Source organism: Triticum dicoccoides, chromosome 5B (assembly GCF_002162155.2).
Source record: "Triticum dicoccoides isolate Atlit2015 ecotype Zavitan chromosome 5B, WEW_v2.0, whole genome shotgun sequence".
Classification (NCBI taxonomy): domain Eukaryota; kingdom Viridiplantae; phylum Streptophyta; class Magnoliopsida; order Poales; family Poaceae; genus Triticum; species Triticum dicoccoides.
The window spans coordinates 5,004,921-5,019,531 of NC_041389.1; the positions used below are offsets into that span (position 1 = coordinate 5,004,921).

The 14,611-nt window shown below is 44.2% G+C and overlaps 1 protein-coding gene across 1 annotated transcript; it reads left to right on the forward strand.

Annotated features, from left to right (window-relative positions):
- Positions 1-1,862: 1,862 nt before the first annotated feature.
- Positions 1,863-5,909, forward strand: LOC119305804 (protein SRG1-like). Its single transcript, XM_037582223.1, has 4 exons — positions 1,863-2,015; positions 3,480-3,739; positions 4,974-5,301; positions 5,667-5,909. Exons 1-4 carry the CDS (start codon positions 1,863-1,865, stop codon positions 5,907-5,909), a joined length of 984 nt encoding a protein of 327 aa, XP_037438120.1.
- The last annotated feature ends 8,702 nt before the right edge of the window (positions 5,910-14,611 follow it).

Below are 14,611 nucleotides of genomic sequence, written 5' to 3' on the forward strand. Positions count from 1 at the left end.
CCATGTATGGTCTATTTCTCATCAAATGGTAACCCCGTGATTAATATAAGTACAAAAGATTAAGCGGTTTTTCATACATCTGTCCAAACAACCATATTTTTTTCCATCTTGAAAAGAAAGGCAAACGGCCACATGTAACTTGTGGATGTGTCGATGGCCTTCATTAAATATTCACGTGGAGAAATGAGCATCTTATCAACCATGATCGAAAAGGTTTAAAAACTTGGGCGGCAATACAAAATACTCTCTTGCCCTCACCGCATGTTTCACAATGCACTTTGTAGCCTTGTAGGTGTACACGTGCTATACATATTCCCTTCAAAAGAAAATGTAGGTGCTATACTAAAATTTGGGTAGCAGTCATACACTGCTTAAAATTTTGAGTAAATAGCATAAAACTACTACTTTACAGGCTAGGGTTTCAAAAAACTACCGGTTTTTAATTTTTCTCAGATAACTACCAGATGCGCGGTCTGCTGTTTCAAAAAACCCCAAATGACCGTTGCTTAAAATTTAAACATGTTTATGACAGGTCGGACCCGCACCTAAAGAAACCGTCTGTTTGACCATTAGGTTGACCGTTAAGGTACAAGTGGGGCCCACATGTCAGTGTCTCTATCTCATATGTCCTCACTTTTTACAAAATAACCCCTATAAACATTTCTGAAAAGGCAATCGGGTCCCTTCTATTTTTCTGAAAAAGCAATCAAGGAGCCGCTCCTCTCCTCGCGGCCGGCGCCCACCTTTGCGCCCGGCGACATCTTGCGAGCCTCCAGCACCGGCGCCCGCCCTCGCCACCTATTGCCACACCACCGCCTGCCTCTGCCTCTCCTCGCCTCCACCTCGTGCGCCCCGCCTCCGCGCCCGAGCTCGCGCAGCTGCTGCTCGTGGCCATGGACGCCGCCGCGTGCGCCCTCCGCTACTAGGCCCGGCGAGGCGAGCTCTGCCGCCGGCCATCTCTGCGCCCGAGCTCACGCAACTGGTGCTCGCGACCATGGCCGTCACTGCGTGCGCCCTTCGCTGCCTGGCCCGGCGAGCTCTGCCGCCGACCGTCTCCGCGCCTGAGCTCGCGCAGTTGCTGCTCGCGGCCATGGCCGCCACCGCATGTGCCCTCCGCTGCCAGGCCCGGTGAGCTCTGCCGCCGTCCGTCTCCGCGCCGAGCTTGCGCAGCTGCTGCTCGTGGCCATGGTCGCCACTGGTGCGCCCTCCGCTGCCAGGCCCGGTGAGCTCTGCCGCCGGCCATCCTCCAGCCTCCGTTTCTCCAGCCACTGCTCCGGGCGGCGGCCTGCACACAAGGCCCCCATGGCGCGCGTGGCGACCGCGGGCGGAGCCCCATGGCGTGCGGCGACGGCCACGGGCAGAGCCCTTTGGAGGCTGATTCCAGGGACCCGATTGCTTTTCTAAAATGTTTGTAAGGGCTAATCCGTAAAAATGTGTGGATGAGGCACTGACATGTGGCCCCCACAAGTCAGTTAACAGTAAAACAAACAGTCAACCAAACGGTGTGTTTACTGGCGGGCCCAACCTGTCATAAACATGTTTAATTTTTTAACAAAGAGGATTTGGGGTTTTTTGAAACAGTCAACCTCTGACTTGGTAGTTATCAGCGAAAAAAATAAATCCGATAGTTTTTTGGAACCTTAACCCGTAAAGTAGCAGTTTTATGCTATTTACTCAAAATTTTGGGCCGGCCACGCTCAAGCTGGACGTTTCAGCCTTTCAGCTTCACTATATATTTTGGCCTCCTGCCCATAGCGCATGCACTTGAGTATACCACGGGCAATATGAAAGGGACAATGGAGGGAGAAGCGAGCCCTGAGCTGAAACTCCAAGGCGACGTCGACGTACCTGCCCGGTATGTCATGCCGCAGAAGGACCGCCCGTCCGCTGCCGCAGGTGTTGCGCCTATCCCCGTCATCGACCTCGGCCGCCTATCCAGGCCTGACACAGATGGTGGTGCCGTCGAGGAGGCAGCGAAACTCCGGTGGGCGCTCGAGACCTGGGGCTTCTTCATGGTGATATTTCTTTCACAAAAAGAAAATTAGTAATCTTTCTAGGAATAGTGCACTCTTAGGGAACTAATTTTTGTCAAACGGTATAAGCTAGATTTCATTTGCATATCTTGTTAATTGCTCACATGCTTCCTGGTCCAGCTTTTCAAAAAATTTAACGGTGTCTTGTACATGAGCTCATCGTGACAGTTGAACTTGGGTAACTTGAGCCATAGCTCCGGCGTACCTGATACCAGGCAAAACCAATTAAATTTTCTACCCACCTTAAAACAGTGGGGACAATTAGATATTTACTAGTGTGCACATGCTGTTACTGTATACACAAGGAAAAAACAATTGTTTAACATATAACAATATAATGTATAGTTGCTTTTTGGCCCTTAATTTTCATTTTGTTTTTACACATGGCATAACAAAACTACCCATGGATGATTTTTTTAAGGGCTCCTTTGATACAAAGGAATTCCATAGGATTTTTGGAGGATTTGGATCCATAGGATTTCTTTTCTTGTGATGGTCGTTTGAGTCGTAGGATTGAAATCCTTAGGGATTTTTCCTCTGGATTCATTTGTACTACATTTTGGAGGAAAAAATTCATCCACTCAAACATTTTTGTTGATTTCCTTTGTTTTTCTGTGCTATCAAACACTCTTCTGAATTCTGTAGGGTACAAAAGGACGTGACGGTCTATTTCTATGTTTTTCCTATTCCCGCATTTTGAGAATCATGTGAATCAAAGACGCCCTAATTTCTTTGAAAACACACATTATTGGTTACACCACAGGATAAGATGTATACTTGCGTTGGTCTATTGATGTGCAACTACGTGACGGGCCTAAAGTTACTATCACGGGCTCCCTTGGTTTAGTGAGCTAACTAGAATCTAAATAGTCTTTTTTTTTGCGGGTAGTCTAAAGCAAAATATTTCTTAGGTTTGCCTCAAGGCCACCATCGGTACCATGCACGAACCAAATCTGTTTCCAGTTACCCATAAGTCATAAAATCTGAATAAATTTATACTTGTATTCATCGACATGTTACTTAACCTAGCGATGTTCCATAGAACAATTCACTTGTATGTGATTTGGAGAAAATACAGTGAAACAATTTTGAGGCCAGGATTCAAATTTGAGACTTCTATTTTGAACCCTATTTTTACCTCTTTTTTTACTTCTGTGTGTAGGATTTAAATCGTTGTATTATTTTCTAAATACCTCTTTTCTAAAATGTTTCATTGCCATAAACACTTCCAATCTACACATCTGATAATCTTCACAAATTTTTGGAATTAGGTTTTAGTTATCTGAAGTAGTTTTGGCTCACTGAGAGCCATGGTGCCCCAAAGCCAAAAACCCACTATGCACCTTGTATTCTGAACCCAATTATTGATATATTCGGTTTTTCTAATCCTTTTATTTTGTACATGCAATATTTGTTATTAATTATTTCCAACCTATTTTGTGCTAGATTACTAACCATGGTATCGAGGCCTCTCTTATGGATGCGATGATGAATGCATCCAAGGAGTTCTTTGGGCAGCCTACTGAAGAGAAGCAAAAATACAACAACATAATTGATGGCAAGCGTTTTCGTCTTGAAGGGTACAGAAGTGAGCTGCTGCAATCTGAAGGCCAGACCCTCGATTGGTCCTGCCGTTTATCTCTGCAAGTAGAACCGGAAGAGGAGAGAAGTTTCCACCTTTGGCCCAAGTATCCCAAATCTTTGAGGCAAGTAATCTAGTTCTCAGTAGCTCACTAATAAGTAGAAGGAAATAAAACCACTATTATCTAATCATCCAGATAGCTAAATAATAAGACTGTTGAATACTAACTCAAGTTATATTCATATCTAATTATCTGGCTTGGCATCATGAATACTAACTCAAGTTATATTCCAACTAAAAAAGTGGAACGGGACAGCTATTATGTACCATGATTTATGTTTTAATCTCAACCATTGATTATTAGATCTAACGTCCGAATTAATTTGAATGATGTGGATTGATGAGTAGCTTAGTATGGAGCCTCATATTAGTATGGAGTATATATAAAGATGTGTGTTCCTTCAGATAGAAATATTGGGAAGCAGATAGTGAAAGACAAATCTGTAGTATCAATTTGATGTTTTTTTTTGTTTTTGGATCTGTTCGTCTTTCGTCGGCATTCACGTGTCATCAGATTGGATCCTTCCGATCTACACTACTCTTCATCGGTAGCGGTTACTGTTCTCGTGCGCTGGTCCTGGGGGGCCTTAGCACGACGACTTCCTGAGTATCAATTTGATGTTGATGATGAATTTTTCACACTGATGGTCATGTACATAACATTGCAGTTGAAAAGATTCTAGAGACTCGAATAGACAATCAGAGGGAATATTAGCATATCCATTTCTAATTTTGAAGGGCTCAAGTCCTAAGTGGGTATTTTAACAACATTTTCAACTACATGCTAATGGCGAGAGAACATACGAATATACACCAGAATATACAGAACACACGAGCAATAACCATTAACCAGCATTTAGCAAAACAAATATTTGCTCAAGCATCAAGATATTTGTGATAAACGAAGTAACAGTATGTAGCATGACCAATGAACATGGGGCTTTGAACGAGGTATAGAGCAGAGACTGGCAAATTAAATTGGGCCCTGCACGAGGTGGGGAGTGAGAGGATGGGAGGAGTGGCGGCCTTGATTTGATGAGAAAGCTTAGTTTGAGAGAACTGTAGGACCTTCACATCAGTGATAGCTTAGAGATAATGTCTCAGTTAGCCAAGTGAGTGGTGTTCTAGATTTGACTATATTCTACCCACACTATTAACAAATTTGACATGAGACTACCCTAAGCAGCAAGCAATAGTTCCATGTGAAACATTTGTGAAACAACATACAGAAACTGAATAAAGTATGCTAATGTTTCTGTTGAATATTTGAACTTGACTTTTCCAGATCATTTCTACAGGGATGTGCTACTTCAGTACGCGTCAAGAACCAATATAATAAAAGATTGTATCATGCGAGCCCTGGCAAATCTTCTAGAGCTTGATGAGGATTACTTCATCAATAGGACCACAACCAGGGCCCGAGCATTAGCTAGGCTAGGCTACTACCCTCCATGTCCGAGGCCTGACCTTGTATTGGGCTTCAAGCCTCACTATGATGGTGGCGCCCTTTCAATCCTTTTCGTCGAGGAGAACGCCGGTGGCTTGCAAGTTCTGAGAAATGGAAAATGGTACAATGTTCTAGCCAAGCCTTATACATTGTCGATCAACATAGCAGAGTGCATTGAGGTAGGCACCTACAAATACAAGCTACTTCATCTATTCCCTCTATGTCAAAATACTTCACATTATGGGTCTTGGATTTATGTCATCTTACTTCACATTCTGATTTAATGTTCCAAGGAGTAATCAACAGTAAAACAAAAGGCCCCACCCCTTATTTTGGGCTTCTTTAATGCTAACATGGTTTTGATTGATTGGTTATATGGCTCAGTAGTACTGCGAAATGCTTTGCTTATTTTTTCCGAATTTTTTCAGAATGTAGATTATTGAGAAACGAAGGGTGTATTAATAAATATGGAAGGATTTGATTAATTGAATATCCTCGTGTGGCCTTTGAGTCGTCACAAAGTTGCATTTAATTTTTTACACAGATAATGAGTAATTGCATCTTCAAGAGCCCACCACATAGGGTCTTGACAAATGCAGAGAAGGAAAGGACCTCAGTAGCTATATTCTATGGCGTGGATGTGGAAACGGTGGTTGAACCAGCACCTGGTTTGTTGGATGAGAAGCGAGCGGCAAGATTCAAGAAAATAAAGGCCGAGGATTACTATGGTACTGTCTTTGGGCATTTCCGCCAAGGAAAAAGGCTTATCGACACCCTGATAATTTAAGCAAAGCATTTTGTGATAGATTTGATCCAAGTTTTAATAATGGTTACCTATAAAAGGAATTAAGAGACGGTTTCGCTTATGTGAGGATGGATTTTCCTATCACCGTTGTAAAGTTCCGAGTAGATCTTGGCCTATGCAACAACCATGAACCCTGCGGGGTTACCAAATGATGGTTTGGCTTAAATCTTTCAGAACTATGTAATAAACTATATAATATGCTACTTTTGATATTGTACTTTGAAAAGAGATATGTTCTTCTTTTCTTCCAGTTCGCCACATGGATAGCCCAGTCTTCGTATCTTCCTTTGGCCCTTATTGGTTTTAATATCTCTGCTAAAAAAAGAGAGAGGGAGAGTACAAAAGTTCACATGTATAATTTTCAGCGGCCGACAAAATAACTAATATGTTGTGTAGGTGGAGCATGGCCGTGTCGGCAGCTCCCCCATTGGCATCAATCAGCCTCTTAAGTACAAACAGAGCAAATGAATCAATCTCTTAAGTAATCATTCATTTATTCAAGGAGACGAGGAGAGACTTGAGACGATTATATGTCAGACCAGATGGCTAGTACTACTACAAATACCATGGCTGGCAACAGGAATTAATCTTGGTAGATAAACCGATATAAACTAAAACTAGGCGACCGATTGAGCCGAGATCTCGATGTCTAAGCGATGGTGGTTGCGGCGGCGAGGCCGGCGTTGCTGGAGCCGCGGCGGCACTGGTTGAGCAAGTCGAGGTAGAACTGGCACCGGCTGATGTCGCTCTGGGAGTGGTTTAGGCACTGCAAGCACCAAACAATTCAACCAAACAATCAATTGAAACTCTTCACAGTCATCGTATAGATAGATAGATAGATAACAGATCGATGAAGATGGGTACTTACGTCGGCGAAGGCCTTGTTGTGAGGGCCGCACGAGTCGAGGGACGAATCGGCGGCGGCGGTGGCTGCTCAGGGTGGACACGGTCCGAGCCGGCGTTTGGACCGGCCACCGTCGGTCCAAGCCGGACCGGACCGAGCAGCCGAGCGGTCCTGTTTTCAGGGACCAGACCGGCGGCGACGAAGCCCGGGCTGGACCGACTGGACTGAGCGGACCGGGAACAACCACCAGCGTCGATGTGTGCGGGTGCAGCGGCGAGGTGGGCGATCGTGCGTGAGTGATGTGATGAAGTCGAGGAGCGATACTGACGAACTGAATCTTCTGAAACCGACGAACTGAATTTTCTGAAAGTTTGACAGCACCTCTGCACCTGTGTTTAACTGACGAACCGTGTGCATGTGTGAGCACGTCCACGTCTTGACTCGGTTTCAGTTAGTTAGATTAGGCCGTGTGGGAGGTCGTGGGATAGCACGATTTCTCATGCAGCGGCAACATAGCTGCGTACGGGTGGACGCGAGACGGCACGGCCGCAATACTTTTTTTTTGAAAAATCTTAAAAAAAAATTGAAAATCACGGCCGCAATACTCGCTCCTGGCTTTTCTTTCGTTCCTTTCAGATGTAATGTTTTGACCCGCAGCTCGATTCATGCAGCCGCAATACCCGCAGGAATTGGTGCCACCGTTGGGTTTGAGGCCATGTTCGAGAACTCCAGAACAGCGGCAGTTCATGCAAGACCGCGATGGCGACCGGCGGCAAGAGGATACGGCGCACGGGGAGGAGAGGAAGGAAGGGGAGAGGAACCTCGGGGACATGGTGGTTCACCGTGGGGCTGCCGGTGGGTGCGACGACGACGAACGGCGACGGCGGTGACTGCGTTTTCTCGGTCCGACCGAGCGGCTCGGTTAAAACCCAGACGGGACCGACATTTTCTCGGGCCCAATATTGCAGCCCGGACCGACCAGTTTTGCTACCTGACCGTCCAGCCTGAGTGGCTGCCTGGGGCTCGGAGGAGGCGACCTGGATGGTGCGGGGTCCGGCAAAGAACTGGACGAACCTGTGGGCTGTGGCCCATGGCGTTGCCGGCGCCCCAGGTGATGCCTGCAATGCAACCACGAACCACATATGTCAGGACATCTGATCTCTCTATCAATCAATCCGGACGTAACCTGAGAATAGTTTGGTCTCGAACCATAGTTCCAGTTTGGTTTACCTGTTGGGCTGCTTTGGTTTGGTTGAAATGGATGGAGCCTCTATCGTAATTTGGTTTGGTGTGGACTTTTGTAATTAATACATTGGGTTGGTTTGGTCTGGACAGAGATCTCCGGCCGGTGACAGTGACGAATCTGAATCGATCCCGAGAAAACCGTTGATGGATCAGTCAGTTTCTTGCATTTTTTTTTCCTTTCGTAAGCGCAAACCAAGATGGCAAATTGAACTTTTTTTATGCCACACAGAGGAAGGCGCTTTTATAGGAGAATACGGCGACGAAGCGGTGGCACCATTGACGCATCACGTCGGGAGGAAGAGAGACAAATCTAGAAGAGGTGACCAAAATATCTTGGGGAAACTCTTTCTTTAACCCGACTGATCTTTGCATGGTTTAAGCCTCGTCCCGAGCCATCCGATGAAGTTGATCGTGTGGTGGTACTCGCTTCTCATGCGCATGGCTTCACGGGCCTCTAAAACAGGCCACGTTTTCCTATAGGCCGGCCATGCGAGTGGTTTAGACGTTGCAGCATCCGCCGTTGCCGCCACGTGCTGCGTCCCACCATCTACGGTCGCTGCATGGCAGCATCCGCCAGTGCCACCGCGTGTTGTCGCGGCCACCCAGTGTGTCGCAGCATCCTTCGTCCCCACCAAGCGCTCCATCACAGCATCCACCTGTGTTGCAATGAAACATTGCCAAGGCGTCGGTACTCTGATGAAGCATCGTCGGGTCCGCTGGTGTTGGGATGTCGCATCCCGGTGCTGCAATGAAGCATCACCGGTGTTGCGATGAAGCATTCGTCAGATCGCTAGAACATCACCGGCGCTGCAATGGAGCATCACCGACACTGCGGTGCAGCATCGTCAGGTCGCATCCCCGATGCCGTGATGGAACATTCGTCGGACTGCCGGAACATCGAGGACGCTCAGAGGGACCATCAACGCAACGGTGCTATGATGGAGCATCGTCGCGTAGCTGGGACATCGCTACTTCCATTGTGGAGCATACGTCAGACCGTTGGAACATCGACGGTGCTGCAAGGGAGCATCACCCGTGTTATGATGGAGCAGATATCGCCGGTGCGGTGATGGAGCATTCGTCGGACCGCTGGAACATCAACAATGCTACAAGGCGCAAGAGCGCATTACCGGTGCTATGATGGAGCATCGTCGGGCCGTCGAAACATCGGCGGAGCTGCAACGGAGCATCATCGAACCGTTGGAGCATCACCGGCGCTACAATGGAGCAATCGTCGGACCGTCGGAACATTGATGGCGCTGCAAGGGAGCTTCCCCGATGCTATGATGGAGCATCGTCGGATCACCGGGATATGGCCGCTGCCATGATGGAGCATTATCGGACCGCCGGAACATCGATGGCAATGCAAGGGAGCATTACTGGTGCTACAATGGAGCATCGTCGGGCCGTCGAAACATTGGCGGAGCTGCAACAGAGCATCGTCAAGCCGTTGGAGCATCACTGGCGCTGCAATGGAGAATCGTCCGGTCGCTGGGGCATCCACGATGCTATGATGGAACATTCGTCGAAACATCAACGACGGTAAAAGGGAGCATCACTGGTGCTATGATGGAGCATCCTCAGGTCGCCGGGACATCGCCGGTGCCGCGATGGAGCATTCGTCGGACCGCCAGAACATCGGCGGTGCTGCAAGGGAGCATCACTGGTGCTATGATGGAGCACCGTCGGGTCACCAGGATATCGCTGGTACCGTGACGGAGCATTCCTCGGACCACCGGAACATCGACGTCACTGCAAGGGAGCATCAGCGGTGCTACGATGGAGCATCGTCGGGCCGTCGGAGCATCACCGGCGCTGCGATGGAGCATAGCCGGGTGGCTGGTGCATCGACGGTGCAGAATGGAGCATCAATGGTGGTTGAGAAGTTGTTCACAGTAGGAGCATTGCTGCAGCCCCAGAGCTCATTGGCGCTGCTGCCATGGCCGAGGTATGGCATGCTCGCCGGCTGCTGGTTGGTGACTGGCGACGTGGCTGCTGCCACATGCTCTAAGCCGGCTAGCTGCTGCTTTAGCTAGAGTTATCGTGCGTGTGGTGATGTTGCGTTGGTGGACGGAGGCTGCGAGGAGCCATGTGCAAGTTGGAATGAAAGTCATGCCGTGGCCTAGCCATCAGCGAATCCAGCGGCTTGAATCATCCCGTATTGGCTCAAATCAACGCCGGGCAAGGCAGCTTATTTTCCCGCGGCATCATCTGGATGACGCGTAGCACGTGCCAATATCTTCAGCCCATCACGCGATCTATGTATCCCTCCGCGATTCTAGAATCATACTCCCTCCCTTCCTAAATATAAGTCTTTTTAGAGATTTTACTATGAACTACATACAGAACAAAACGAGTGAATTTACACTTTAAAATGCATCTACATACATCCGTATGTGGTTCATAATGAAATCTCTCCAAAAACTTATATTTAGGAACGGAGGGAGTACGTGTCAGTACACAGAATGGAAGAACCCTTTGGTAGGCCACGTCAATAAACAAGGGCACATAATGTGGCAAAGCAACCCTAAACCAAACATGCCGCACGATCCGACCAAGCAAAAAATGAGATCGTCACATCCTAGAAAACCATCACGCACACACGTCCCTCAAACAACGTTGGTAAAACAAATTCAAAAAAAAAACAGAAAAAATTTACGAAGCCTTACATACGAAGTCACCGTAGGCACCTCGTCATCGACGGGAACGTCTCCTCCCACTGAATGCACATCGCCAGAAATTCTAAAATAAATCCAGAAATAAATGCAGGCACCAGAATTTAAACCCTGATGGGCTGAGAATATTACAGTCCCTCCAACCATAGGTAACTTGATGGCAAACATTTGAGCAATGTACTCATGTGGGGATCAAAAATAAAATTGGCTCTCGGCTCTCCGTTGATCAACCCACGTAGGGGCGGTAGGGCACAACCAAAGAGTAAAAACCAACTTTGCGCATCAAACAGTACTAAATTTATAAATTCAGCGAACGGAGACACGATATAAAATGTTTTGTTACAAACCTAAGACGTATCTCTCTCCCCCAGTTATAGTTTTCATTCTACTCCCTCCATTCCGATTTACTCGTCGTGGTTTTAGTTTAAATTGAATTAAAACCACGACGAGTAAACCGGAACGGAGGAAGTATTATTCAAGCACCGACGACTGACTAACTGATAAGTCGATGAGCAATAAAATGAAACGGAAGACTCGCAAGGAAACTAGTAGGATCATCTAGCTATCAATCTGGCTGAGACGTACTCCCTCAGTTCCAAAATAGATGACACAACTTTGTATTAGTACAAAGTTGCGCCATCTATTTTGGAATGGAAGAAGTATGTATGATTCTAGAATAATCTTAGGGTTTAGGCGATTGTGGTTGTGGCCGCTCCTCCTGCTCCTCCGCGGCGGCACTGGCAGAGCAGGTCGAAGTAGTTCTGGCACCTGCTGATGTCGCTCTCGTTGCCGTAGATGCACTGCATACACATACATACATCACAAGTTCCATCAGCCAACGTACCACGATCAGATCGACGCCCCATGGAAAGGTCGTTCGGCCGGCGGATCCGGATCAGGAGGAGGAGAGAATGTTAGTTTTTTTAGTTTGTTTCGAGTGATCGATGGATGATGCAGATGGATCGATGTGAGATGAGACGAGGAGCACGTTTCTGTTGTGCTAGCGACGCGGCTCATCTGGTTCAAGGTCAGCCCATGTGCAAACTTTTTGTTTTTTGTCTACGGACCTGAGCTATGTGGGTTTTTTTCTTTTCATACCCAGCCGTAAAAGAAAAGAGGATGTCTTTTTTTTTCTTGAATATGCACGAGTGTGCATATCATATATTAAAGAAGAAAGGCAAAGAAAAGAGGATATCATAGAAGGATGCGAATCGTTGCTAGCTGTTTGCATTCCCACTTGCATGTTATTGTCATTTGTTTCTTTTTCAAAATCATGTTATTGTCATCTGTTGACCGCAGCTTCAACGAATTACTTTTCACCTTTTCTCTCATGCTTAGTTGCTGTTTTTTTTTCTTTCATCTTTCACTATATCTAGTAGAATAGTGTTCCACTCTATTCCATTTTCCTAATTTAGTATATTTATTTTGTTTTATGCTTAATATTCATTTTTTTTACCATAGATTGAAAAATTGATTGCTTAGGCTTTCCAATTTTCGTCTTTTGCTTAAGAGCCACTCCGCCCGCGTCCTGTTCATGGTAAGTACTAGAGGAGTGGCCTACTTGAGGCGATTCGAGCCGGTTTTCTCTTCCTTTTTACGTTTTCTTTTGTTTCTTTTCTTTTTTTCTCCGCTTTTTCATTCTTTTTCAGTTTTTGCTTTTTTTCTTTGTTTTAGTTATTCATTTTATTTTTTCCTTTTGTTTTTATCCACCCATTATTTTTCATTTGTTTCTTCTTTTTTATTTTTTTATTTTCTTCTTCCTTTAGTTTATTTTGTTTTTCTCCGGTCTTCATTTTACCAACAAACGTTTAACATTTTTCCAATAAAAAATTATTTTTTAATACTTGGTCAACACTTTTTCTATAAATATTTCTAACATTTTAAAATGCTGGATGAACTTTTCTCATATACATTTTTAATTTTTTTAAAATACATGGTCAACTTTGAAACTTCTTCAAATATTTGATTAACACTTTTTAAATACAAGGTTACTATTTTTAATATATAGTCAATACTTTTTCTATGCATATTCAACATTTTTCAAATACTTAATTAACATTTATAATACAATACTAAAAAAGTTTGTACACATGGTCAACATTTTTTCTAAACACATTTAACAGTTTTCAATGCTTGATTAGTATTTTTCAAATACTTGTTCAACATTTTTTCTAAATGTTTGATTAACATTTTTATATACATGATCATTTTTTCCATCATTAATTGATTAAATGGTCAACCTTTAATCTAGGGCCCTGATAAGTACCACACGTGTGGCATGAACACATGACTACTCTGAATATTTTTAAGGCAAGTCTAGTGACGCGATGATGGCAACTTTAGTTGTTAAGCATGGCAATTTCTTTTCGGAGGGCAAGTTTCAGTTTTTTCCGTTTGTTTTCTCTTTTTAGATGGCAACTTTAGTTGTAAACAACGCCAAGCCAAGAGTGCTTCATGCCACACGTGTGACACTTATCATTTGGGGTTTTGTATTCATATTTAACATTTTTCAAAGACAACTTTAACATTTTTTAATACATGGTCAACATTTTGTATATACACATTTAGTTTTTTTTCAATACAAGTTTAACAACTTTTGAATACATGGTCAACATTTTTTATATACACTTTAACATCTTTCAAATACAAGTTTAACATTTTTTTAAATGCTTGGATTAACCTTTTTCAAGTACATGAACAACATTTTTTCTACATAGATTTCATGTTGTATAATTTTTCTATACATGATAAACATTTATCTATACACTTTAACATTTTTAAATGCTTGATTAAAATTTATTGACTATTTTGTGTATAGTATTTTCTGTAATATAATATATCTGGAAATATAAATAAACTGAAAGAAAACATAAAACATTAATTAAAAAATGAAATATGGCCTGTGGCCTCTGTTCAGCAACGCGATGGGCCGGCCCAATAAAGAGTCGCCTTCAGCGAGACTTCCTCTCGTCTCGCTGAATGTGAGATATATGGGCACCCGCGATGTAACAACTGGCCAAGCTAAATTTTAGAGGAATCAAACAATATAAAAAACAATAACCAACAATCAGCCAATTGGCCCAAGGAAGCAAGAAGCAACTATGAGTCCTAGGCCTGCACAACAAAAACAGGCTACAACAACAAAAATGATGTGAGGTGAATGAGACCAAACTATATTTTATCTAAATCCCATAAAAAAAATCTCATCTAAATGTGTCCTAGGCACTCCTTTTATTTAATCCTTTGTCTTTCTTCTCCCGCGAAAATATATTACTAGTACGACCTAGTAACTTTATACTAAATCAACCATAACTGATATGGAACGAAGGGAGTATAATATATAAAAGTACAAGACTGAAAAGAGTGCTCACACACGATGGTGAGAAAAATGGTCAAGGGAGAGAAAAAATGATTGCCTGGAAAGAAGAGGGACTGAGAAATGAAACCATGAGTTGGTACGGTTGACACATTTTTTTACTTAAAAGTTACTTAATCACCATTTTTTGTTCTTTCGGGGCAACGCACGGGCATTCAGTTACTCTAAGTATAATTGCGCAAGACAAGCGGATCTGCCGAAACCAACAAAGAAATAGATTAGAACATCTAGAATCTGAAACAAAGACAACTACTTATCCCAATCAACAACTTCAGCATCCATTGGTTTCATACAAATGGTTGATAACTACACCCTCTGTCTCATAATATAAGAGCGTTTTTTAAACGCTCTTATATTATGAGAGACAGAGGGAGTACTATACAAAAATGGTTATAGTAGCAACAGGTATTCAGTAGTAAAGATGGAATCAAAGAGTAAAAAGAGCATACGAGTAGCCAAGATACCAACTAACAAAAGGCACATACGACACGACAGACAAGATACTTTAAGAAAATTACTAACTGTTAACCCCTCAAATAATAAA

Bases quoted from the DNA above. Each gene is read 5' to 3' on its own strand.
- LOC119305804 (XM_037582223.1), top strand. From the start codon at position 1,863: ATGCCGCAGAAGGACCGCCCGTCCGCTGCCGCAGGTGTTGCGCCTATC. The intron at 3,740-4,973 runs GCAAGTAATCTA...TCATTTCTACAG, and splicing joins AAGTATCCCAAATCTTTGAG to GGATGTGCTACTTCAGTACG. The intron at 5,302-5,666 runs GTAGGCACCTAC...TTTTTTACACAG, and splicing joins ACATAGCAGAGTGCATTGAG to ATAATGAGTAATTGCATCTT.